The sequence below is a fragment of the Chrysochloris asiatica genome, unplaced genomic scaffold (assembly GCF_000296735.1).
Source record: "Chrysochloris asiatica unplaced genomic scaffold, ChrAsi1.0 scaffold00038, whole genome shotgun sequence".
NCBI classification, from domain to species: domain Eukaryota; kingdom Metazoa; phylum Chordata; class Mammalia; order Afrosoricida; family Chrysochloridae; genus Chrysochloris; species Chrysochloris asiatica.
This window is the reverse complement of record NW_006408556.1, coordinates 4,016,880-4,044,794: the sequence shown is the minus strand read 5'-3', so window position 1 is coordinate 4,044,794 and position 27,915 is coordinate 4,016,880. Positions and strand designations below refer to the sequence as shown.

At 44.5% G+C, this 27,915-nt stretch overlaps 1 protein-coding gene across 3 annotated transcripts in view; it reads right to left on the bottom strand.

Moving 5' to 3' along the window:
* Positions 1-27,915, bottom strand: part of PPARD (peroxisome proliferator-activated receptor delta) — a 102,280-nt gene that overhangs the window by 6,179 nt on the left and 68,186 nt on the right. For 2 of the 3 annotated variants that reach the window (XM_006860392.1, XM_006860394.1), the window contains exon 3: positions 14,820-15,050. The exons of the other annotated variant lie outside the window; for it this stretch is intronic. In XM_006860392.1, coding sequence (XP_006860454.1) covers positions 14,820-14,949 — 130 coding nt within the window. In that variant the 5' untranslated portion in view covers positions 14,950-15,050. The remainder of the gene's footprint in view (positions 1-14,819; positions 15,051-27,915) is intronic. 3 annotated transcript variants of the gene reach the window in all.

The following is a 27,915-nucleotide window of genomic DNA, read 5'->3' as shown; positions in this document are numbered from 1 at the left end:
TGCTCCCCATCTGGGCTCAAGTCCACTTCCATGGGGGTAAGAAGATGGCAGGAGCTATTTGGCCTGAGTTTAAACTCTGACCACCATGTTCTACCTAGTATGATTAAGGCAAGAGCCAGGTACGTCTGGCCTCCTGGGCCTCAGCTTTCCCCTCTGTAAAATGGAGCTACAGCAGTGTCTCTCTCAGAGAGGTCGAGTGAGGAGCAGAGGAACAGTGAGTGCTAGAGAAGCACCAGCTGTCAGGAGGATGCTTATTAGAAAGGTCTATGGTTTCCAAGCTGTGTGTCTTACCCCTTCTGCCTGTTCACTGCTACCCTCAATCCTATGCCACAGAACCTCAGGTGGAAAGTCTCTGCATATGGGGCCAGGGAAGCCCCTGGAATAACCCTACCCTCCTCCTGCCTCTCCTGACCCCTGGCTCGGGGGAGGGACCATTGGAGCACTAGAAGAAGCCAAGTTGCCTGAGGGTAGAGCCTGAGCCACTGGTCACCTCAGACACCCTGAGCTCTGGAGTGTAAGGAGAGACCAGGGCATCTCTCCCACTGAGGCACTGTGGGTACCTGGGGGCATCCTGCCAGCAGGTGAACAGGTGTGGGCTGTCCAACCTGTGAACAATCAGGTATACCCTATAAGGACCAATGGTGGCAGGGTGGTGGGCCAGGTGCAGCCCTGTCTATTTGAGACAAAAATGAGAACATAAATACCTGAAACATGGGTAGAGGGAGGCAGTGGGAAGGGCTGAGGTGGGCTGGGTGAGTATGTGGTTACAAGAATGCATCCTGGGGGCATTCGGGGCATAATTATAATCAGGATACTGACTGTGGTGCTGCTAGTGTGGGAGTAGGGTCTTCAGAGTTTTATTCCTTCTAGGTCAACTACCTGGCTGAAGTCTCTATCCCAAATCACCATCCTGCCCAGAAATCAAGATGGCAGAATGCTCCCCAATCTGGGGACTAAGTTCTGAAGGTCACACCCATCTTCCATCACTTCCTGGTAAGAGATGGGGGCCAAGTACGCACTGAGATCATGTGGGAAAGTGAGGTTCTGAGAGTTTCTCTAACCAAACCAGGAATAAGGTCAATCTGTGTGGACTGGCAGATTTCTTGGAGCTCTCATGCCCGTCAGGCATGTCGGTGGAAGACAGACTGGATTTGCTGACCTCACAGCATTCTCGAACCAAGCCCCAGCCTTTTCCTCTCCTCAGCCTCCTGTCCACTGCTTTCAGGAAATGCACTAACTCACCTGTTGAGCGGGCATCCTGCCCTGAGTCCTGCCTCAGAGCTTTCTCTCAACTACGCTCTGCCTCCACCCTACCCCCCAAACAAGTTCTGGGGTCAACTTGCACTAAGGATGGGATGGGGTACAGGAACCCACATTTATCAGGCCCCTTCCTCGTGCTAAGTATGTCACTGTCTTATGTCTTTCATATCACCTTGGAAGCCAGGGTTTAGCACCATTTTAAGATGAGGAAACTGAAGGGGAGGAAGGTGGGTCTGAGACTTGAACCTAAACCTGTCTTGACTGTAAAGGCTGTGTGTTTGTACCAAGACCTCCTTTAACTGTACGCCTACTGTGCACCAGGCACTCTGCTGGCCCTTTATACCCTTCGATTCAAGCAGGTCTTCTTACCTCATTATACAGGTGAGGAAACTGGGGCCCAGGCGGCCAAGTAACTTGTTGACAGTAGCAGAGCAAGAATAATAACCTAGAACCATCCAATTTTTGGATGTACTACCTTCCCCTATAAGGAGCTCTGGTAGAGTAGTGGTTATGAATTGGGCTGCTATCCTCAGGGTAAGCAGTTCGAAACTACCAGCTGTTCTGCGGGAGAAAGATGAGGCTTTCTGCTCCTGTAAAGATTTACAGCCTCGGAAACCCTGTACAGGGTCACTGTGAGTCGGAACTGACTCCACGGCTCATAACAACAACAACCTTCCTTATATGTGTGGAAATGACAAGCTATGGACAACATTGCGAAGTATGAGTATTCTGGAACACTTAATTGTGCTCATGAGGAATCTGTACATGGACCAAGAGGCAGCTGTTCGAACAGAATATGGGAACACGGAATGGTTTAAAATTAAGAAATGTGTGCGACAGGGTTGTATTCTTTCAACCTGTGTACTGAGCAAATAATCCGAGAAGCTGGGTTCTATGAAGAAAAATGTGACATCAGGATTGGAGGAAGACTCATTAACAACCTGTGATATGCAGATGATACAACCTTGCTTGCTGAAAGTGAAGAGGACTTAAAATATTTACTGATGAAGATCAAAGAGCATAGCCTTTGGTATGGATTGCATCTCAATGTAAAGAAAACAAAAATCCTCACCAATGGACCAATAAACAACATTCTTATCAATGGAGAAAAGACTGAAGTTGTCAAGGACTTCGTTCTTGTGCACCTGATCCAAGCCATGGTATTTTCAATAACCTCATATGCATGTGAAAGCTGGACAGTGAATAAGGAAGACTGTAGAAGAATTGATGCTTTTGAGTGATGGTGTTAGAGGAGAATATTGAAAGTGCCATGGGCTGCCCATAGATCCACACAGACCTGTATTGGAAGAAGTGCAGCCAGAGTGCTCCTTGAAGGCCAGGATGACTAAACTTTGTTTCTCATACTTCGGACATATTGTCAGGAGGGGCCAGTCACTAAAGGATATCATGTTTGGTAAGGTGGAGGGTCAGAGAAATAGAAGAAGACCCCCAGCAAGATGGACTGGCACAGTGGCAGCATCAATGGACTCAAGCATGGCAACAATTGTGAGGTGGGCCCAGGATCGGGCAGTGTTTTGTTCTGTTGTGCACAGGGTCACTATGAGTTGGTACCGACTCAATGGCACCTAACAACAACAACAACAACCTTCCTATACACATACATGCTCATTGCTACTAATCAATGATTTGTTATTACAATAAACAACAAGGAGACAAGGACACTGCTGAGGACAAAACTGTGATCCTTATCCAAAGGCATTGACCCCTTTGTTTAGAGTTCAGTGTAAACACTAGACCTATCACCCAGAGAGCAATGTATCAGTTGCACCATCTTTGATTACAAGCTCAGCAAATAGACACTATTGACCTTATGTGTAATTTATGTGTGGTTGAGTGTTCTCCTGCAAATCTCGCCTCCCTCCCTACAAGTATGCTGTTGTAAGAGCTGGGAAGGGGGCTTGCCTATTTACTTTGCTTGCAGAGTCTCGCAGGCAAACAACCCCCACAGCTCTTAGCCTGTTGTCAGGGCAAATTCTATTGAAATCTGAGGCTGGGTTACCAAGCAGCCTCCTTTGTTCTGCTCTCCCATTCACCTAGACTGTGGGCTGCTCAGGGCATACACTCAGTGTGATCTAGCACCCCCATCAGGGAGAAGAACACTTTATCTTCCTTAGCTGCTGCTAAGGCTCTTGACCTCCTCCTTGGGTGTAGTTGGGATGTTTGGCATTGAAGCAGGAGCTTAACTAGCTGGGGAGCCCCAGGCAAGAGAGACTCTCATAACCTTGGCTGCTAAGTACTAATGGGGCGATCTGGCTGCTAGCTTCCCGTGCTAGGAGGCCATGCTAACAGGCAGCAAACTGGGTTCAGAGACACAGAGTCAGTGCAGAATTTCCGGCAGGTTAGAGGGGAGGCTGTCTGTGTTCCTGTCCTTGTGGGTTCCTAGGAACCCTGGTGGAATCCATGGTTAAGTGCTCAGCTGCTAACCATAAGGCTGAGATTGGAGTTCTAGGATGGGCTAATACACCAGACTGCAATGTCATTTGAACTTAAAAGGTTGGTGGTTCAAGCTCACCAGCTGCTCCTTGGAAACCCTATACAGGGTCGCTGTGGGTTGAAATCAACTCGAAGGAACTAAACAACAACAACAGTGGCTCTGTGGACTCCTGGTGTGTGGTACTATGGGATAAAGCACGGGCCACAAGGTTGGCTTGAAACACAAGGTAGACGGTTCAAACTCACCAGCCACTCCTCAGAAACCTTATAAAGGGTCGCTATGAGTCAGAAGCGACTCAGTGGCACTTCACAAGTGGCTCTGTGGGAGAAAGGCCTGGGGATCTGCTTCTGGAGAAAACCCTCCAGAGCAGCTCTATTCGGTCACATGGGTTATTGCTAAGTCAAATAACAGCCTGATAACATCTCACAGCAACAAGGGGACACTGGAGGTCAAAAGTCATCCTCAGGCTGGAGGGTGGAGCAGGGAACCAGTCTGTCAGGTACCACCCATTTATTCCTCATGCTGGGCAGGACGCACCTTCTAAAGGTGAAGAGAGTGAAGGTTGTGAGGGCCACAGCTCAGAGCGCAGAGCAGACCTGGAATGCCAGCCCTGCACAGCTTCCCTGAGGACAGAGGTGCCCCCAACACAGGATGAGGCTTTGTCTCCAGGACTCTTCACTTAGTCCATCGTTAATAATAATAATTTCTTTTAACCTATTAAAGATAGCAGTGCAATTACTTTTTTTAAAGTATGGAAGTCGTCAGGCTTGTTGAGAGGAATGCATACGGATAGATGCCGCCACACCATGACCCTCACCAGTCACTGTGTAGACTCTTCCAGCACCTTCTAGGATGCAGAAAGATTTCTAAACATGGGATCCCCAGCATGTCAGGAGCTTAGTGCCTTCTCAGTATACACAGATCTACTGTATCCTTTTAAGAAACCAGGACGTCTCCCGGTATGGCTCTCCCAGTTTACAGAACTAATTCTGCACAGATGGGGACTTTCCGATATTTTGCTCTTACGAGCAGTGCTGCAATAAATAATCTGGTGTGGAAATCTCTGAGCATTTACCCACGGCGCATTCCTAGAAGTGGAGCTGTGAGGTGATAGGAAAGCACACTGCTTAGCTGCCCTTTCACCATCGGTGGCGGGGTGCCAAGTTCTCACCCCCTTGCTGACACTGACCATGTGCCCTCTCTTACAGTCTGACAGACCAAATCACGTTCCAGCTTCAGATGCAACTCCTTGGATAGTTGCTTAATAAGTTTTTCATAATTTGAGGACATTTGTACTTATCCTACCATGAACTGCCTGCTTCTGTTTTTCTGATGGGTTGTTTGTCTTGCAAAAGTTGGAAACTTTCTACATATTGTAGACAGTACAAACAATTTGCACTAGACTGCTAACCTAACGGCTGATGGCTGATCCCATCAGTGCTGTGGAAGAAAGGCCTGGTGATCTGCTTCCATGAAATTTACAGCCAAGAATACACTGCTTGTAGATTCTTGGCTCAGTTTCATACTTTATAACACATGGGGTTGCCATGAGTCAGGACTGACTTGATGGCAACTAACATTCTTTTATTTCCTTTAAACTTTGTTCCTTCCTCATTAACATACATTCACTGTTCCTTAAGGTTCCTATCTAATCTTTTCAGTTGCTGTGGTCAGTTAGATTCTATACAGTTTTTAAAAGAATGAAATGTTCAAGGCAGACCTTTTTTACTTGTTAAACTAATGACTTTTAGCTATTTAAGATGACTTCAAGGGATATTTTTAGTTTTTTAAGGTTTAAAGATTATCTCAGGGCAATGATTTCAGGGGTTCATACACCTTTCATGGCTCCAGAAAGTCTAGAGTTCATGAGAATTGAAATTTTGTTCTGTATTTCCCTCCTTTTGATCAGGATTGTTCTCTGGAATCTTTGATCAAAATGTTCAGTAATGGTAGCTAGGCACCATTCAGTTCTGGGCTTATGGCAAAGGAGGCAGTTATTCATGGAGGCAATTAGCCACACATTCCATATCCCCCTCCTATTCCTGACTCTTCTCCTTCCTCTGGTGATTCCAGATGAATATGGACCAATTGCTACGCCGTTTTAACTGGCTGTCTGAAAGCTCCTAGGATCCCAGGTACTGCATACGAACTACAAGCTGGAACACAAGTACTAAACGTATTAGGCTAATTAACTTGGATGTCTCATGAAACTGACTCTAAACCTCTAAACCAAGGAAACAAAACCTGTGAGGTCTTTAGCTGTACATAACCAGCCTCAGTAGCTACCCCTCTCTTTTTTTGGGGTGGGTGGGGAGAGTCATTGTTATAAATATATCTGTAGCTTGATGGATTGTTTTTATATGGCCTTTCTAGCCATGGTCTTGTAATGCCCACCAAATGACTAGGTGGGTCTGTGCAAATAAGGTGCTCATGACGCACCTAGGGGACTGGACAGTTTGTTAATAATGCAGATAAGGTGAACAGAGCTCTGTGGGAGTGGGGCCATGCAAATAAGGTTATGGAACCCTGCAGGGGTGGGGTCATACAAATATGGTAAACAGAATCCTAATGAGGGGACTTGTCAGTTATGCTATCCTGCTAGGCTTAAAAGAAGAGCCAATCCTCGAGCACAGGGGGTCCTGACTACCACCATGAAGAAAATACAGGACCTGAGTGTATCCTTTGGTCCCAGGATCCCTGTGTGGGGAGCCTCCTAGACCCAGGACACATAAAACTGTAACATCAGAAATGGTGAGAAACCGTGGCAGAGAAATTGCAGGGGCAACAGAATCAGGAGCTGGGCAGGAGACAACGCAGTGGGCTTCCCAGCCCACGGAGCAAGGGGGCTGAGTATCTTCGTACAGGAGGTTTGTTGATTGACTGGGATTACTCTGGGTATTTACTGGCAGAGCTAAAGAAATTTGTAACTTGCCTGAACAGAGCAGAACAGGGCAAAGGCTGCTCTAGGAGACCTGAGGCTAGAAAGAGGCCTATGTGCATTCAAGGCTAAGAAGAGGCTGTCCTGACTGAAGACCTATAACCTGAGAGAGGAGATAAGTCTGACCTCCACTTCCTAGGAATCAGCCTGGGGCTGAATTCAGCTGATGGTGATTTCTTCCACCCTCCCACCCCCAGCCCCACTCCCTGACTCCCCAGTTAAGCCAGGAGAGGTCAGATGCTTCTGCCACACCATGGGAAAAGGTTAAAATATTTACTGCACAACTTCTGCCAATTCAACTTTTTACAGATGTGCATCTAATTGAAAACAATTACAGGTAGACAGTGCAATCCTACCCTTCAATTTTTTTTTTTTTTTTTATCGTTAGCTCCACCTGTCTTGCCTCCTCCCTACCACCCCTGATAACCACTAATAAACTGTGCTCTTGTTACACTTGCCCATTTTTGTCTTTTTAAATAAATGAGAGTATATAGTATATGTCCTTTTGTGACTGGCTTATTTAATGTCATCAAATTCCATCAATAGTAGAGCATACTATCAAGACTTCATTCCTCCCACTGGCTGACCAGTATTCCATTGTATGTAAGTGCCACGTTTAGTTTACCCACACATCTGTTGATGAGTGTTTTGGTTGTTTTACCTTTGGGCTATTGTAAATAGTGCTGCAGTGAACACAGATGCACAAATCTGTTTGAATCTCTGCTTTCAAGTGTGCTGGTTATACACCTAGGAGTGTGCCTGCTGGATCATATATATGGTAGCTGTATTTTTAGTTTTTTGAGGAACCAACACACTGTTCCATTTGACATTTCTATCAGCAGTGGATAAGGGTTTCAATTTCCCCATAATATCCTCACTAACGTGTTTAGAGTTAGTGAGCTTTTTAAATCTTAACCATTCTAGTGGGAGTGTAATGGCATCTCACTGTGGTTTTGATTTGCATCAAAATAAAAATGGCTGATGATACTCAGCATCCTTTCATGTGTTTGGTGGCCATTTGAATGTCCTCTTGGCCTCTTTGGTGATATGTCTATTCAAGTCCTTTGCTCATTTTATGACTGGCTATTTGCCTTTTTATTGTTGTAGCTTTATATATATTTTGGTTATTAGATTCATGTCGAGTATATGGTTTCCAAAGATAATCTCCCTGTTGACAGCTTGCCTTTTGAATTTTTTGGTACAGTCTTTTGATTAATGAAAGTTTTAAATTTCTACAAGGTCTCGTTTATTTGTCTCTCGCCATTTGTACTTTATTATATTAGATAATACAATGTTGAAAGCCAGGCCTGACAGCATTGAATCCTGCTTGTTCTTCTAAGGATTTTATGGTTTTAGTTTGCACATTTTGGTATTTAATTCATTTTGAATTTGTTTTAGTATATGGTGTGAGGCAAGGATCCTGTTTCACTTTTTACATAGAGACATCCAGTTTCCCCACATGTGGAAATCTAATTTTCCCAGCACGATTTATTGAAGAGGCACTCCTTTCTCCATCAAATGGACTTAGCACCCTTGTAAAAAATCATTTGACTATAGATGTGTGGCTTTATTTCTAGATTCTCATTTCTACTCCACTGGTCTTTGTGTCTATTATTATATCAGCACCAGGCTGTTTTGATTACTATAGCTGTATGCTGTTTTATGCTGTCAGATTGGTTCTGACTTATAGCGACCCTTGTTGGGTTTCTGAAGAGTGGCTGGTGGGTAATGCTGTACAGTATATTTCAGTATCAGGAAGTGTGAGTCTCCCTACTTTGTTCTCTTTCAGCATTGTTTTACCTATTCAGGGCTTCCTGCCTTTTCAGATAAAGTTGAGAATTGCTTTTCCTATTTCTGTAAACAAGGCTGTTGAAATTTTTATCAGGAATGTGTTTGAATTTATAGATCACTTTGGATAGTACTGACATCTTAACAATACTAATTAAGTCTTCCAATAAACATATGAAGAAATGTGACTGATCATTAATCATTTGAGAGATGCAAACCAAAACAACAATGAGGTATCATCTCACCTTGTTGAATAGTAAAGTACAAAAAAAACTAGAAAACCACAAATGTTTACAAGGTATGGAGAGATTAGAACCCTCATACACTGCAGTGGGATTTTAAAATGGGGCTTCCTTAAAAAGTGGGAAATAGAAATACCATATGACCCAGCAATCCCTCTACTTAATATATATCCTGAAGAGCTGTGACACAAATATATGTACGCACCGTCAAGTTCATTACACTGTAGTGTGCCCACCAATGATAGAATGGATAAACCGAGTATGGTACACATATACAATGAAAATACTATGCAATATTAAAGAATAATGATGAATCTGCAAAACACCTTATAACATAGATGAATCTCATTCAGTATCTCATTATACTGAATGAGATAAATCAACCACAAAAGACAACTATTAATATGAGACCACTGCTGTGTGTGGTGCTGTGGGTTAATGTGTCAGACTTCAAAGCCATTTGAACTGTACAGTCGGCAGTTCAAGCTCACCAGCTGCTCCTTGGAAACCCTATACAGGGTTGCAACCAACTGGAGGGTGCTCAATAACAACACACTGTAAAAAGTCAATAAAAGGTTTTCACACTTAAAAAAAAAAAGTACGTGTATCTACGAATATACATATTTCTTTTTTTGGTTTGCACATTTAGATCTTTAATTCATTTTGAATTTGTTTTTGTATTTGGTCTCAGATTCCCTGTGTTGTGAACTTCCTAGACCCAGGAATGTGTTATAATATATACACACACATGCAAAAAAAGTGTGTGTTGTGTGTGTGAAAACCTTTCAGTCAAATACATGAAGCACCCTGGTAGTGTAGTGGTTACTCATTGGGCTGCTAACCTCAAGGTCAGCAGTTTTAATCTACCAGCTGCTCCATAGGAGAAAGATGAGGCTTTCTGCTCCTGTAAAGATTTACAGCCTAGGAAACACTATGCAGGGTTCTCTATGAGTTGTAACCGACTCCACGGTACACAACAACATCACCATATATATGAGTACAGTGGCTCTGTAGGATAAGGACTAGGCTGTGTACAAGTTCAGCAGTTCAAGCCCAACAGCTGCTATATGGGAGTAAGATGAAGTCTTCTATTCCTGCAAAGATTTACAGTCTCAGAAACCCTGTACTGGGATGCAATATATCAGAACCAACTCAATGCATACAACCTCAACAAACACACACACATATATATGTATATGGAGTCCTGGTGAGGCACTGTGGGTTAATGTGCCTGACTGCAAAGCTGTTTGAACTGCTAGGTCAGTGGTTTAAGCTCACCAGTCGTTCCTCAGAAACCCTATACAGGGTCGCTAAGGGTCGGAACTGACTCAACGGCACTTAACAACAACAACGGATACGTGTGTGTGTATATATATAAAGTTTTCCAATTCATGTACATAAACATCTTTCCATTTATTTAGCTCTTGTTTTACTCTTTCAGCAGTGTTTTAGAGTCTTCATTGTATATGTCCCTTACATCTCTGGTTATGTGTATTCTTAGGTACTTTATTCTCTTAAGTGCTTTGTAAATGGTATTGCTTCCCTAATTTCCATTTTATTTTTTAAATTTTTTATTGTGAATTGAGTGATGGTTTATAAAACAGATCACCAGTCCCATATTCTACAAATGATACACTTCGTGCATTACAGTGTTTGCAATCCCTTCTACATACCGTCTGTTAACAGTATTTACCTCTATTCACGTTAGCTCTTGCACTCCTCCCTGTGTCTGACACGACCTTCATCTTTCCTGTACCAACCGCCCTCTTGTATATTGCCTTCTCTATCACCCAACTTAACATGTCTAAAGTCTATATCTATCCAATGAGTAATTTTCCCATCCGCCCCACCCCTGGTAATCATCATGGGATGTTTCCAGCAAGAAAACATTTTTTGAACTTTTTGTTAACAGTGGTCTCATACACTATCTGTCCTTTTATGACTGACTAATTTCACTCAGCATAATGTCTGTCCTCCTGGTTCATCCATGTTACGAGGTGTTTTGCAGATTCATCATTATTCTTCAATGTTGTGTAGTTAGTATCCACTCTGGTACGCTCTTTTGACTGGTGCATTTAATCCATTTCCATTCAGTGTAATTACCAACAGGTATGAATTGACTGCTGTCATTTTGCTGTTTCATTTTAGTGTGTGTGGCTAGTTTCTCTGTTCCACATAAACTTCTGTGCTGAGTTTGTTTTGTGAGTTTTCATTTTCTTCATTGCTGTTGTTTTAATGTTTACTAAATCTTTCTGATTTTCCTTTTTTATTTTGTTAAGATGCATTAATTTTGAGGTTACCCTGTAATGTCTTACATTTTTTCCCTGTTTAGAATGGTCTGTTTTATCTCGAGTTCTTCTCCTTGACATCCTCGCCATTTCAAAGTTCTGTATCTACACGATTCCCTTTTTGCTTTGTAGTTGACTTCATTATAAATTGATATCTCTGCTTTCCTATTTTCAGTTTTGTAGGCTTGTTTTACTTTAATTCCATATCTGGATTGAGTTTGAGCAGCATTGTCATGTATGCTAATCTCAGGTTATTGTCTGCTGTTGTTGGTTCTGAGTCCTTTCGTATTTTTTGTAAGTTGATCTGGTTACTGTAGATTCCTTTACTTTTGGTCTATCTGAAAATGTCTTATTTCATTATTGTATTTGAGGGACAGTTTTGCTGGGTATGCAATTCTTGGTTGACAATATTTTTATTTCATAGTTTTATAAATGTCATCCCATTGTCTTCTTGCCTGCATGGTTTCTGCTGAAAAATTAGGAGTTTAGTCTTATTGGTTCTCCTTTACAGGTAACAATTCATTTTTCCCAAGCTTCTCTCAGGATTCTTTCCTTGTCTTTGGTTTTGGAAAGTTTGAATATGGTATGTCTTGGTGATATCTTTTGGGGTTTATCCTGTTTGCTGTTAGTTCAGCTTCTTGATGGTGTCCCATATAAATTTCAGGTTTTTTACAATTTTGTTATTTCTTTTTCTTCTAGCTTATTAGTATTGAGAGATATCTTTAAGGTCACTAATTTGGGCTTCCGTTGATTCAGGTCTACTCCTCTGCCCTTTCAATGTATTTGTCCATTTCTGAGATCTTAGTGATTAATCTCCTGGATTTCTTTTTACAGGTTTTATATTGTTTCAAATTTTTCATTTATTTTGTCTGTCTGTTCTTATAGTATTTTCCTGAATTCTTCTAAAGTTTTATCAGTGTTCTCCTTGCTTTTCTCAATCTTCCTGTCAATCTACTGAAGATACCCAAATACCATTCCTTTGAATTCTTTCTCAAGTAGTTCCATTACCTGTTCTTCCTCAGAAATATTTTCTGCTTCTGCAGCTTTATCATTTGTTTGAGCTACTCTCATTTCATGTAAATTACAATCTTCTGTTGTCTCCAAGACACTGTAGTCTCATTTTATTTGTATTGAATGATGATTATATGTTGATGTGTCCTTAGGTTCCCACCAATTGTCTCCTTGTGGGTATAATCAGAGAACAGAAACATATGCACTGTTTTCCATTCCCACAGCTCAGTTTAAGATGGGTTTGGCTGGTGCTGGCTGATTCTATTTGATCAGGTGGTATAGAAGCTGCTATTGGCTCTTCTCCAGTGGGTGGAGCTTCAGAGGGTATGGTCATGGTTGCTGTCTCCTGTCAGGTGGGCAAGAGGAGAAAACACACGCCAAAAAAAAAAAAATCCAGAACAAACGACCATGCAAACAACAGTGAAAACATAAGATAATAAAGGAGAAAAAAGAAAAGTGGGCAGCAACAAGAGACACGAAAATAGAGCTATAAAAAGAAAGAGAAAAAACACACTAAAAAACCCCCACAAAGTTACAGAGAGGGAAGATGAAAAGGGAAAAACACTAAGGAATAGTATCTATCTTTGTTGTAGAAGTTTGTATAGCAGTCTGCCTAGTCCACCACCTTGCTGCAAGTCCACCTAAATTCCCTTTTAGATTTCTGATTGCTGATGTTTAAAAACCCAACTGATTTTTGTGTGTTGGCCTTGATCTTGCAACTCTGCTGAATTCCTCTATTAACTCTAGGAGTTTTCTTGTGGATACCTTAGAATTTTCTATTATCATCCATGAATAGAGGTCATTTTACTTCTTTTCCAATATGGATACCTTTTATTTATTTTTCTTGTCTTACTGCTCTGACTAGGACTTCTTACACCATACTGAGTAATAGTGGTGACAGGGGTCATCCTTGTTTCCGATTTCAAAGAGAAAGCTCTTAGTCTTTCCCCATGAAGTATAATGTTGGCTATTTGGATTTCCATTATGCCTTGAATCATATTGAAGTATTTTCCTTCTATTCCAATCTTCTTTAGGGTTTTCGTCAAGAAACAGTGCTGGATTTTATGAAATGCTTTTTCTGCATCCAGAGAAGATCATGTGGCTGTTCTACTGATGTGATATATTTTCTAAAGTTGAACATTAACTCTTTAACACATAGTGATGAAGCTCCCTTCATTTCACCGGCTTGTTAACAAACAGATTCTATTAAACACCACATCACTATAGATAGGAATGACTGGGCAAGAAGGAAAAGAAACTCTGTCCCAGACCTCTTCTCCCATGCCCTAGGTCCCATATCCAATGAAACACCCTGAATACCCTCAACAACCCTGCTTCACGTTCGCTTCTGCTTTCAGGCACCACACTCTAGTTTACTTGTGAATAGTACTATTACTAATTTATTCCTTGAGGTTAGAGGTGTGTAGAAAACCCCAGTGCAGGATATTACTCTGTTGACGTTTCTATCTGCTGAGACCCCAATGTGGTGACAAGGTGGGCCAGGATCAGGAGATGATGCCACAAACCCATGGCTCTCTCTTTCCCCTTCATTTTCCCTGGCATCTTGAATGGCAGCCCTGGCACATCCTAAGCTTCCAGTGTCTTCTGTCTGCTTTCTAACCCTCCTCACTAACCCTCCTGTGATGTTAGGGCAGAGTAATCTATCACTCCTTGTTAGTCAACCCTTCCTTCAGAGAAAGGCTGGGTATCCAAGAAAGGCCAGGCCACCAGCCAACCAGTAAGGAGCAGGGTTACTCTGGGGAGTGGCCTGAAATCACACCATGCTCGCTTTGGTCTTTTCAGGGTACTTGAGTGGGATGAGAGTAACTGGATGGATGGCTCTTCCCTCATCTTTTCTACCCTTGTGCCCTAATGAGAAGATGTCTACAAAGATCCCAAGATTTCATTTGCAGGAACAAAGGTGCATGTCTCAAAGATTCAGGCCCCTCTCAGCTGCAAGCCCAGGCCAGAGCCTGTCCTACCCCACAGCCCCAATTTGCCACAATGCTATCATTTCAACTCCCTCTGCCCCACACAGACGCAGGGGTCCAAAGCCATCCTTGCACTGAACCAGGCTGTTCCCCTGCCTTGACTCATTGCCTCTGCCCAGGATCCCTGCAGCTGAGAGCAACAGCAAGTTTAGGACCTTGTGACCCTGAGTTTCCACTGAGGGAAAAGAGTGAGGATCAGCTGTGTGTGCTGGCCCTGTAGCACTCTGCTGAGGAGAAAGATAGAGGAAGGAGAGGCTGGGGAGCAGGGAAGGGGCAACACCACACCCAGGGAAGGCCAGGTGTTGAGGGGTGGGGTCTGGCTGTCCTTGAAAGTGGACACATCATGATGATGATGAAGATGATGGCAGAAACAGTACAGGTACCAGAGACAAATGTCACAGAGCTTCTGGTGATAGACAAATAAAGGGGAACAAGTACGATGAGCGAAGTTAAAGACTGTTTGACTCCACAGAGTAAATCTAATTACAGTCACTCACACGAACTGCTTAGCATTTATGCCTAATTACAGTGCAGCTCAATGAGAATGTCTATAATTAGCATCAGATCAACTGTGTTTTGACTGGTCATAACAACCACAGGCATGGTTAATCTTCAGAGTCTGTTGTAAAAGCAGCAGGGTCTGGGGTCCTTGTAACAGCAGTGATGAAAATCACGACAATGATGATAACATGCATTCCAATGTCAAGTCATTTAATTCTCACAAAAGCCCATGTCCACATCACCAGCACTCCCTGACTATTTTATAGAACTAGTCTGGATGAGTGCAGACTCTATTCTGCACTCCTCATGGTGCTGTTTGCTGATGGCCAGGTTCCCAGTGCTCACCTGAGTAGCTGCTGGAAGGAAGAGAATGCTCTGGTCCCCCATTGAGTTCTGGGGCTCCTTCTGCCTCTGCCACTTCCTCTTTCTCCTCCTCTTCCCGGACCTCAGGGGCTTCCTCCTGTGGCTGCTCCATGGCTGATTTCCCCTCGGCGCCACGCCTGCAGGCCCGGTCATAGCTCTGGCATCATCTGGGTCTGAACGCAGATGGACCTCTATAGGGCAGCTGCCATCATTCTGGGCAAAAGAGAACACAGAGGTTGGGAGAGGCAGTGAAGAGGACAACAGTGGACGGTGAGGGCGGCGGGGTAGGGCATGCTTGAGAGCTGCCATTGGCTCATCAAGGGGCTCTTCCTATTCCTGCTCCTACAGACCAGGATGCCTCCACCCCTGCAATGCTCCCATAGTCCCTGCTCCTAGCATCACATGTCACTTCCCCTCTCAGCCTTTGCCCACTAGCTCTTATGGCAGGTTGATGGGTTCAGAGCAGTCTCCATTAGCCAGAGAGGGTGATAAAACCATTGGGCCACCTTCCCCTGCCTCCTCTGATGCTTCCTGTTCTTTGAGCCACCTCGAGTCTCAAGGAGCCACAGCATAATGACTTAAGAAACTTCTTCAAATTCTCTAGCCTCTCTGGAGGCTCTGATACACATCACCTTCCCCAATCCTCTCCAGCTTCCAGGCCCAGGAATGGTGGGCCACTATCTTGAGGGGGTGGGTCTTAGCCTTTCCATTTGGGTGTGGAAAAAAGACAGTGCTGTGCTAGGTTGTTGGGTGGTGCAAATGGTTAACATGCTTGGCTGCTAACTGAAAGGTTGTAAGTTGGAATCCACCCAGAGGCACCTTGGAAGAAAGGCCTGGTGATTTGCATCTGAAAAGTCAGTCACTGGAAAACCCTATTCAGCAACACTCTACTCTGACACTCAGGCGTCACCATGAGTTGGAATAACTCAGCAGCAAATGATCTGAGTACTAGGTTCACAGGTTTGTCTGTTTGTTTGCTTTATATTGTTTGGTGAAAATATCTACAACAAAACACACACCACTCTGACAATTTCTAATACGTACAATTCAGTGACATTGGTATAATCAAGTTGTGCCACCTTTCTTGCCAGCCTTTTCCAGACTATTTCACCATTGTTAACACAATCTCACTATTCCCCTATGCGTCCCATCTAGCCTTTCAAGTTGTTGTCAATTGGATCTGATAGAGATGATTCTTTAAGAGTAGAATGTTTAATGCAAACATTCTTTTCTAATTAGTCTAAACTATTATTTGGTTCAAAGATGACTTTAAGGGATAGCTTTGGCTCAAGGTCTAAAGATTTCCTCAGAACAATAGTTTCAGAGGTCATTCGGCCTCAATAGCTCCAGGAAGTCTGGATTCCATGAGAACTTAAAAACTAGGTTCACTGTTTGCAGCACAGTTGCATTTGGTTCTTAAACATAAAAATGAAGCTCAACATCAAAAAAAGAGAAATGCAAGTTAAAACAGCACTGAGATACCATATAAGGAGCAAATCAAAACATTGTTGTTGAGGGTGTGGGGGAGTAGACACACATTCCTTGTAGAGATGTAAATTAGTGCAATGTCTACTAGTATAATTTAGGTACATCTATCCAAATTACACCCTTGGAAACCCTGTTCAGGGTCGCTATGGGTCGGAACCGACTCGACGGCACTTAACAACAACAACATCCAAATTACGGGAGTTCTGCTGTGGCGCTGTGGGATCAGCACTGGACTGCGAACCACAAAGTCGGCAGTTCAAATCTACCAGCTGCTCATCAGAAACCCTTGACAGGGTCGCAACAGTTGTTGTTGTTAAGTTCCATAGTAACAACAATCTAAATTACTGCAAAGTTGGCAGTTCAAATTCACCAGTCATTCTGCTCCCATAAGGATTTAAAAAGCTTCAGGACCCTGTATCAAGTCAACTTGATGGCAGTGGATTTGGGAGGTACCTAAGTAACAGGCTGCCCTGGGTGCTCCAAATGGGTAAGTGCTTTGCCGGTAATCAAAAGACTGCCAGTTGCAGTCGATCCAGAGGCACTTTGGAAGAAAGGCCTGGAGATCTACTTCTGAAAACCTTAAGGAGTAAAGTTCTATTCTGACACATATAGGATCAGTCAGAATAGAATTAAAGCCAACGCTTGTGTGTGTGTGTGTGTGTGTGTGTTCATCTAAATTACAAGTGCACATACCCTTTGACCAGAAAAACTACTTCTGGAATATATTTTCCAGTTACACTCCCACTTAAGCAAAATGACAATTTAATAACACAAAGCTATTCATTATAGTATTATGTGAATAGCAAGAGATGGGGAACAAGCTTGTTGTTAAGGGCCATTGAGTCGCTTCTGACTCATAGAGACCCTGTATAGGGTTTTCAAAGAGTGGCTATAAACTTGAACCGATGACCTTGCAGTCCCAGCACCACACCATGGCTCGGGGGGCATTTTATAAGGAAGGCCCAATCCCTGGAAAATGATATCATGCTTGGTAGCGTACAGGGTTAGAAAAACAGAGGAAGACCCACAATGTGACGGATCAACACAGTGGCTGCAAGAAGGGGCTCAAACATAACTGTGAGGATGGTACAGGACCAGGCAGTGTTTTGTTCTGTTAGACACAGGGCTGCTATGAGTTGGAACTGACTTGATAGCATCTAACAACAATAATCACTAAGATACCAGAAATGGAATGTGTAATGTATAAACTATTACAGTAGTGAGGAGAGAGGGCTTATGAGAGGTTATGTAAAATTTGACTTTCTGACTAAGAAAAATCTCAGGAGGAAACTTCAGAGACATAATGACTGAATTTGATGTGGAATCCTGGAATGCACCCTGAAACAGAAAGAAGACAATAGTGGAAGAACTGATTCAGAGTAAAGTCTGCAGTGCAGTTGATAGTATTGTACCCGTGTTTATTTCTTGGGTTAAGTGTACAATGTGTAGATACGATGTTGACATCAGCAAAATATGGAAACTGTACTATCTTTGCAACTTTTCAATAATGCTAAACTTTTCCAAAATAAATACAATAGCTTGTAAAAATGTGGCTTCTCTTGAAATCGGGCAGACTTGGCCCCTAGGTACCTGCAAGCCCCTGACACCTACTGTGGAGCCGAGCAGCAGCTACCCCTTCACCCAGACACACACACAACACGCACATACTCACACATGTCTTTAGGACCTACTGTCATCGCTGTCCCTAGGCCGCTCCACTCATTTACACTGCATTTAGTCGAACAAGGGCAATCCTTCCAAGCGCTGTGCGGCTTTCTGCGATCCTCCCAACAACCAAGTTCAAGCTGGAGGGGCAGTCACTCCCAGTTGCCTACCGATTCCATTCTCCATCTCTCACTCAACTCCAATTTCTTAGATCAGCAATGTGCCTAGCTTAACAGTCAAATTCCTCAGGTGTCTCAAAGCTAGAGTAGTATTCATTCATACAACAGGTCTGACTAACAATGCATGAAAAAATTACTCTTTCCTGATACAAAGAGACAAACTCAGCTGGGCTCCTATGAGAATACTGTGTCTGAAGGTATACCTGTTATTTTTAGAGGACAAGATGGCAAGGCTCAGCTAAGATGGACAGAAGATCGGTCAGTCAGGCATTGCGGGGCTGCTGAAGTAGCCCCTGGAATGCCCACCTCCCTCCAGACTATGGTTAGGTGACAAAACCAAACTGTTTCCCAAGTCACTGTGCCCAATTTCTGTTGCATGAAGCCGAACATAATCTTAGGTGATATTGTATGATATGATGACACTAAGTTAAAATGGAGAGTAGGGTTATAGAGTTGTGTGGTGAGGGCTGGTGATGACACTGAAAAAATGGACATTGGTAGTCACCAAGAGTAGTTTGAGACTTTTGTGGCTTGTAGTAAGCTATTTAGAAATATTAACTATTACCCAAATAATAAATACAGTGAAATCTGTGAAAGCCAGACTGTACACTGTACAAAGTGGAAAACCTGCAAAACCAGGAAAAGGCAGTCCTGTTGAGTTCCGGCTCTTGCAGGTTTTCCTGTAATCAACAGAGATGTGGATTCTTCATGCGCCACCAGATGGCAGAGCCTGGAGGTGGAGAAGGCTTGGGTAGGCTCATGCTGAAGGAACCACAGTAGGCTTCTGAGGAATGGCATCACTGGTGACAAAAGGGCCAGATGATATGATTACAAGTAAAATCAGTTTGGGATCTGTTTGGCTTTGGGTGTCAGTGGGCACAGGGGAAACGTACCCGAAGGCTGAAGTGATGAGAGATAGGGGAGAGGGGGACGTAAGCACTTGGGGTTCCCACATCCCCACCCCAGCTTAGTAGGTGATAACAGAGGAGGGAAAGCTACAACATAGCCTTGTATTTCTAACTGACCAAGGATCCTCTCACACACATTCTCTCATGCCCTCTGATCCTATCCTCCTCAGGGTCACTCAGGATCAGAGGGCATGAAGGGGTGTGTGAGACAACATTGGAGACATAGGAAAGTGATGAAAAAGGTCCAAGTACCCAACTGGATGTCTCTTAGAATATAAACGAGAAGATGAAGGAAAAGATGAAGAGAAGATTGTGGGATTCCTGCCTGGCTAGGCCCCTTCCTCATACCCTGAATCGCAACTTCCACTCATACACTATCGGCTTGTAGTTCATTTCACGACAGCTAGAATGGTTTTGTTTCTGGGAGTGAAAGTGGCTGCCCTTTGCTATCAGATATGGTTCTGGGTTCCGGGGAAAGTTCTGGATTTGAGGGCAGGGTCCCACGTGGGATGGAACCCACGTGGATGTCCCTTCCCAACTAAGTGGTCTCTCAGGCAGTAACCTCTAAGGGGGACAGATCAGGCGTGTGTATGTGGATGGGAGGGATACAGTCTGGTTGTTCAAAGCTCACACGTATCCCTTAGTGGTGGTGGTTCTGTGCCGTGGAGTCAGTTCCGACTCATAGCTAGCGGCCCTGTGCTGGGTTTCCGAGGCTGTAAATCTTTATGGGAGCAGAAAGCTTCATCTTTCTCCTACAGAAAGGCTGGTAGTTTCGAACTGCTGGCTTTGAAGTTAGCAGCCCGACTTATAACCACTACTCTACCAGAACTCCTTACACATTTGCCTTAGGCTGTTTATATTGAACAACTTTGCTGCAGCCCATCTCTGCAGTTTTGCCAGAAGCCATCCATTTTCACACACGTGAAATGTGAGGACAGTTAGGGCCTGTCTATGTACCCAGCAGCAAGGCTGCCCCGACCCCCACAGCTGTCCTCAGCCTGCCCTGCAGTCAGAAGGAGGGGGCTGCTCTGCTGCCTCTTGGACAGAAAGTAGTGTCTCTAGCAAAAGAATTTCCTGCAAAACAAATTCCAAGACTGCCTGGATTCTGGCACGCCTGTGTGTGTGTCCACATGCACACACACGCCTGTAGTGCGCACGTATCAATACCCATTCTTTTGCTTCAAGGGAGTGGGGGCATGCCTCCACTCATCTCCCGTTAGGCTGCTAAAAACTTCCTGGGCTGAGGTAGATCAGGTTATTTGAGCCCTCAAAAGGCCTGGTCTGGGGTCAGAGCAACCAAGCCACTCAGAGCCTTAACGCTCACTCTCAGCTAGGGGCAAGAGGTGGCTCCTTTTCAGAGCAGCCTGTCAGCCTCTAAGTGCCTGGTGCCCTGCATGGGAACTCAGGAAGTGGAGCTTCCCTGAGATTATCAACAGGCTGCATGCTCTGAGTGGGAACACTCTTGCTCTGCCCAGGGGGTGAGCAGGAGCAGAGGGGGAGCCAGTGCTGCTGGGGCCCCTCCAAGGGCACATCCTCTACGTGGTGTGGTTGACAGGCCCTCTCCTCTCTGCACCAGAGCCAAGCCACATTTAATCCTCACAATCACCCTAAGAGTCAGGTACTATTACTATCCCCATCTAACTGATGTGGACCCCAAGGCCCATAAGTTACATGGTAACTGGAGGGGCAGAATTTGAATCCAGGAAGGTGGTCTTAATCACTGTGATGTGCGTCTCAAATGTGGAGCTGGTAAGACTTGCCCTGCTGGGGCCCCGGATGTCTGGAAGCTGTTCTCAGCCTCAGTGTGGAGCCATCGCTCCTGGGCCTGTCGCACAGCTTTCACTCCTAGCTGTTTCAGTCAGGGACATCCAGGTCAGACCCCTCAAGATACAACCGACCTGAAAATGGCCCCTGTGAGCTCTCGGGCCCCATCTTCTTGCTTTACCCCCACCTGGCCTGTGTTCCAGCATCCCTCCATGAACGAACCTGAATGCCTCCCACTGACCACAACCTGGAATGCGGCCACCTCCGCTAGCTAAGGCCCACTCTCCTTCAAGAACCATCTGTACCTGCTTTTACAGGAAGTTCTGCTTGACCAGCCCCATTCTATTTCTCTCACTACAACCCTGAGATTTAGCCCCACAGATCTGCAATCACTGTACTGAAATGAACTGTCTGTTAACTGGTCTGGCCCCACCAGATCATCAGCTTTCCAGAGAATGAACACCCTCTATTAGCTGAGCTAGGTCCCCTGCACCTGGCACAGCACCTGTCATTTACTCAAGACACACGTTCTGAATGAATGTTGTTGTTGTTAAGTACCACTGAGTCAGTTCTAACTCACAGCCTGTGTAGGGTTTCCAAGGAGCAGCTGGTGGGTTTGAACCACTGACCTTGCGGTTAGCAGTCCAGTGCTCATCCTATTGCTGAATAAATAAGCAGACTCAACACATTCACCTTAGTCATGCTGTTCTCAGGAGCAGCATTTGTTGCTGTACCACTTTTAGTGTACTAATGTCTGAGTTTAATGCTCCACAGAAGTTCATTCCATGGGGCTTTGTGTCAGCACTGGGTTCAACTCCTCGTTCCAACTTCCCCTCCTCATGTGTCTCTGGTAAGGACACTAACCCCTCAGTCTCAGCTCTAAAACCAGGATATTACCACATAATGTGAGGGACCATCCTGAGGATTACAAAGCCACGTGTGAAGTGCTGAACAGAGCTGGGCATGTAGGAACTGTGACTGCTGCTATAATCTTCATTACTGGCTTGCTTCAAGGGATTAGAAGGGAGCCAGGGATATTTCCAGGCCCAGAAATGTGCTGGCCTACTAGAACCACAACGACCTAAGCAGACACAGACGTTCCCAATTCCCTACCTTATAAATGCTTGCCTGGAAAACTAGGAGGAACAGGAATTGGCAGGGAGCACCCTAATCCAAGCACACACTTCTTTCTTTCTTCTAGCTCTTTCCGCCCTGTTGTGGACCCAGCTGCTACCACTTTCATTTCCCACCCCCTCCACTCCACCCCACTGCAGGTAATGAGGGTCAGCAGCCTCAGGACAAAGGGCAGAGTTGTCTCAGGTTCCTGGCAAATACTTTCAGGAACGACCAATGAGGGATGCCATGGAAGAATGGGTTAATTGTCTTCCAACCTTTCCTATCAATTATTAATCTGGGGTTTGACCCAGTGCCCTGGTTTTCCAGGCCAACAATTCCAGAATGCTTTCTGCTCCTGTGTGCCAATCCAGGTCACCCCATCCCTTCAGAGCATACAGGAAGCCAGTGTGCTGTTTTGTTTTTTGCCAGGCTGGAGGGTTGGATTTACCCCATGAGTTACCTGAAGTCAACTACCTAGGAATAGCCCAAAGGCTGGTTTTGCTCAGAGTCCTGAAACCAAAGACAACCAGGAGGTCACCCTGCCCACCTATCACATTCCACAGTTCTTCCAATTAAACCAAGAGTCAGGCGCCGGAGCTCCATGAAGAGCTACACCAGAGTGAAAGGGAAAGCCAGCTTCAGGGAACTACTGAGAAGTGCCTGGAGATGAGACCTAAGTAGGTAAGGGCGCCCTTCACCCAGGGTGGGTAAGTTGCTCTGGCCTCTCTGGACAAGGGATCAATGATGGCATGCTCCCAGCTGCCTCTGCTTGCTGCCACTTAAGACTCATGAGATTTGTTTACAATAGTTTTCATTAACAACAGAACCTCAATGATGTTCATGTACATGAAGCACAGAAACAAAACTGGAAAGGGCTCAAAATATGCATGGTATTTTTCTCTAAGGGTGTGCAGTTTTGTGTGAGCTTATTTTCTTAAGTTATATTTTCCTGTGCTTTCCAAATTCTTTATAATGAACATGAGATACTTTTAGGACTGGGGAAAATCAATTAATAACCTGAGAGATCCAGCTGTGGCAAAAGACAAGACCCATTGAGGTGCCAGAAGAGACCCAAATGTCTTCTACTGGAAGCTTGAGTGGAACTGAGGACCCCTCACAGCTCAGAGAGAGCTTGTGAGTTTCTGGCAACAGGCAGAGGGCCGTTCCAGAGCGCTTCTCATCTAGGACCCAGTGATGCAACCTCACCTCAGTGCTTCCGCTGTTGACCATGGCACTGACCCTCTGCCCTTATTCTGGTCCCTGCCAGCTGCTTTCATTCAGTATATATTTGTTAAGCACCTGCTGTCATGTGCCAGCCTACTTACGTGAAGTACTAACACAAACACTTAACTATGAACAGTGACCAGGTTCTGAAGCACAAATGCAGAGAGCGATGGGGCACACTCAGGGCATGCAGCCTTTGACCAAGAGACAGGTTGTGAAAGGACAGAGCTGTGACAAGACCCCACAGGGGAAGGGGGATGGCATGGAGGGCCTGAGGGGTGAAAGAAGGAGTGTTGTAGGACAGGAGGCTGGTCCAGAGGAGGCTGGAGATCACACAGGGCCTTGAAGGGTATGTTAAGGATGTGGGTATTTATCCTCAAGGCAATAGGCTCTGGGAGGGTTATGAAGAGTATGCTCAGAATCACAGCTGCATTGTTAAAAAGACCCCTCTGGGAGGATGGTGATAGGATTCTATGATTCAATTGTGAACAATTGTTAGGAGGATGAATCACAATTATCACAACTATAATTGTAGAAGATGTGTAACTAAAAGGAAGGAGTAGTTAAATCTTTCATTTCAAGAACAGAGGACCTCAGGATCATCAAGAAGGAAGAGCATGAGTGGAGTGTGAGATTCTACCCAAATCCTATCGTATATCATTTCAGTGCCATGGTTAAAATCCCCTCCATGTATCATCACCAACCAAAGGATATACACTACAAGTCTGCTCCCTGGTCGTCAGCACACAGCCCCTCTCCCTCTCTGGGTCTAAAGTCCCCAACTGCTCCATCTCTCCATATCATCATCTCTGCCTCCATCTCAGGCATCACTGCTTCTCTCGGTAGGGTCCCGTTCTCCGCTCTTCTTCCTTGATGGTCCCAGGGACCTTCGCTCCTAGCCTGCAAAGTTAATTACTCCTCTCCTTGCTACAAAACATCTACCTTTACATTTCCAACCCTCACAAGCAGTCCTGATAACAATTATTCACTATTGTATCACAAGAGATCCATCTGCATTTCATTTCATCATCAGCCCCACCTAGACAGATTGCATACTACTCAGTGGAGATTCTACCTTCCTTCACGCCCTCTGAATCTAGGTTCCCTCTTGAAAGCTTGTAAGCCAGTCACTTCTTGCCTTTGTAGCCACCCCCCTTCCCCATTTTGGGTGGCCAATGTCCACGCTGCCCATCCCTGTTTACTCTGTGTATGGAGGGGATGGGAATGATCCTCGCTGTAAGGATTTGTTCCCTCTTTTGAGCTACTGCATCCATAGGTGTAGGTCAAGTTCTTCAAATTGTATCAGATTACTCTTTTTTTCCTCTTCTTTCTTCTTGTGGTTGAGCTCTCTGATCATCCAGTCATTGAAGCCAGGTCAAGTGGGTATTATCTGCAAGTATGGGTGTTCTTGTGCATTTGCCCTCTCTTCTGATCAGCTGGATGCTTCACTCTCCACTCTAGTCTTCTGTGGCCCAAGAGTCCCCAGGTCTTGCCACTGAATGTATATTTTTTGTTTTGTATGTGTACATCAAATATTTTTGCTTTGTTCATTTGTGGAAAAACAAGATGCAAAAGGGAAGCCACAGGGTGGAAGCAGGATAACTGTTGTTACAAGGAGGGGAGTGTGATCCTTGAGATTAAATGAAACATACGATTGGTTGAAAGTAAGGCTGGTGATCTTGTTGGTTTACCTTCACTCAATTCACAGTAAGTGAATTTGACAGTCCCTGTCACTTTTACATATTTTCTTCACATGTCTTCTACATGTCCTTCCTTACAATCTCCTCTGTTGGTCACGGCTCCTCTTCCCAATCTTTAAAGGTCTCTCATTCTCCATCTCTTTCCCTTCTTCCTTTTCTACCCCCCTCCCTCCCTCAAGGATCTTATACTGGCTTGTGGTTTTCAATGCCTTCTACATGCTAATACTCTCATAGTTATTTCTCCAGTCCTAGCCTCTCACATGGATGCTCGATGGCATCACAAGCCCAAAATATCTAAAGTGGAGCCCATGTCTTCCATGGTCTTTCTCCAACATATTGGAGTCAGCAGACGCTGCAGACTTCATCTTTAATATCCACCACTGCAGTCAATTCTAACTCAACTCTGGCTGTTTTCTTTACAGATTGCCACACCTTTTTCCAGTAGAGCTGCTGGTCAGACAGCAGCTGAGTGCTTAACCACTGCATCACCAGGGCTCCACCTTTAGTAAATACTTGAATTTAATCACTTCTCATAAACCCCACTGCTATGACCTGGTCCAAACCAACTTAATTTCTTGTCTGGATCATTGCAACTGTCTCCTAACTGGCTTCTCTGTTCCCCCACCCCAACCAGCTTATTCATCACACACACAGCAGAAGGACTCCTACATTAACAGATAGTCAGAAATGTGTCTCTTGTGATCAAATCCCTGCAGAAGCACCCTACCTGTTGTCACTGAGTGGATTCCAATTATGACAACCCCAGTGTGGCACTGTAGGATCAGCACTGGACTGGTCCTCGGAAAACCCATACAGGGTTGCTACGAGTCGGAACTGACTTGATGACACTTAACAACAACAGGTGTTACCTCAGCTAATAAGCCTACACTGATCTACCGACAGGCCTTCCAAAACCAACCCCCTTGGTTCTGACTTTTCCTGTTACTTCCTCTCTGGCCAGACACAAGGCTTCCTCACTCAAAATGCCATGCGTTTCCTGCCTAGGGCCTTCCTTTGCAGCAGTCCTCCCCCAGATACCTGCCTACCTGGCTCACAACTTACCTCCTCCTCAAGTCTTTGCTCAAATGTGATCTTCTCAAGGAACTAGTCTACACAGGACTGTCTCCAGGAACCACTGCCTCCTCTACCTTGAAACCAGTAGAACTAGATGGTGTCTGGCTACCACTATGGATCATTCTGATCAGGGACACACACAATAGATGGATCCTGATAGGGAGAAAAATAAGGAACAGAACTTCAAATTCTTTTTTTTTTTTTTTTGGCTGTGTTTTAATAAAGCATTATTTATAAAAACAGGTGGTAGAGATAGAGTTGGCTCATAGGCTGTAGTTGGCAAACTCTTGCTATATAGTGATTTAGTGTCCTAGTAGTGGCTCCATGGGACAGTCCTATTTTGTCACATGGGGTTACTATGTGTTGGAATCAACCTGATGATTCAACAACAACAAAAAGTTTGTTGTCACCTGCAATCTGAGAACTTCAAATTCTTAAAGAGTCCGAACTTACTGGACCTACTGAAGCTGGAGTAGTCTCTAAGACTATGGTCCCGTGGTATTCTTCAAACTTTGAGTTAAAATTAAATAACACTTAACAGTATAGCTCAAAAGGAGTCCTGGTATGGCGCAAAATCTGCAGTTCAAGCTCACCAGCTGCTCCCTGGAAACTCTATACAGGGTCACTATGGGTGGTAACCAACTAGATGACACTTAACAACAACAACATAACTCAAAATGTAAAGTTTATCAGCCTTGGGTATTGAATTAAAAAAATTAAATCTATATGCTGTTGCTGTGTGCAATCAAGTCAGTTCCAACACACAGTGACCCTATATAGGGTTTCCAAGGAGCAGCTGATGGTTTTGAACCAATGACCTTGCAGTTAGCAGTCCAAGAAAGACCAAATGGACAACAGTTATTTTAAAGCATGGATGAGAAAACTGGAGGTGAGGGAGCTTAAGTTAATGGGAGTTAAACAACTAGAAGAAAAGCAATGAAAATGTTGACACTGTCTGATTATTATGTCTATAAACTGTTGACTGGAAGTTTTACTGTGTATACTTTTCATCATAAATCAAATAAAAGATTCATTTTTAAAAAGTGGCCTCAGTTAAGCCTTCCCTGACCTCCCTCTATAAAATCAATTCCAATCCCACCAACAGGTACTCCTATCTTTCTTCCCTGCTTTAAGGTAGCTCTTATTTAGTCTGGGATGTTGTTGTTAAATGCTGCTGAGTTGGTTCTGACTCATAGCAACTCTGTATAGGGCTTCTGAGGGCTGGTGGGTTTGAACCACTGACCTTGCAGTTAGCAGCTTATCCTACAGCGCCACACTAAGTCTGGTATAGCACATATGTTTTTACTCATTTGTTTGCTACCTGTCTTTCCTCAAAAGAATTCTCATTTACTAGCTTCACCACTGAATCCCCCATGTTATACAAGTGGTTGTTGTTAAGTGTCACTGAACTGGTTCCGACTCATAGTGACCCTGTAAAGGGTTTCTGAGGCTTTAAATCTTGTGGGCCCAGAAATTTTCATCTTTCTCCCATGGAGAAAGGTGGGCTCGCGCTGCCTACCTTGTGGTGCGCAGTCCCATGCTTATCCTACAGAGTCACTGTGCTCCCCTGAGGAGCGAGGTACAGGTGCCTTTAAAGTGTTTACACTTCATCGGGTAGTGTTTCATTCTGCTGTGCATCAGGCTGCTAAGGGTCAGTACCAACTCAATGGCACCTAACAATAACAACAAGGGAGGAGATAAGAGCAGAACCTGCAACTGCCCACGTGAAAGGAGTGCCGGGCAGATAGTGAAAACCCAAAACCAAACCCACTGCCACTGAATCAATTCTGACTCAAGGAGACCCTGTATAGGGTTTCTGAGGCGGTACATTTTTACAGGAGCAAGCAGAAAGCCCCATCTTTCTCTCGTGGAGCAGATGGTGTGTTTGAGCTGCTGACCTTGTGGTTAGTAGTCCAATGTTTATCCTACAGTGCTTCCAGAGCTCCTTGTTGTTGTTGTT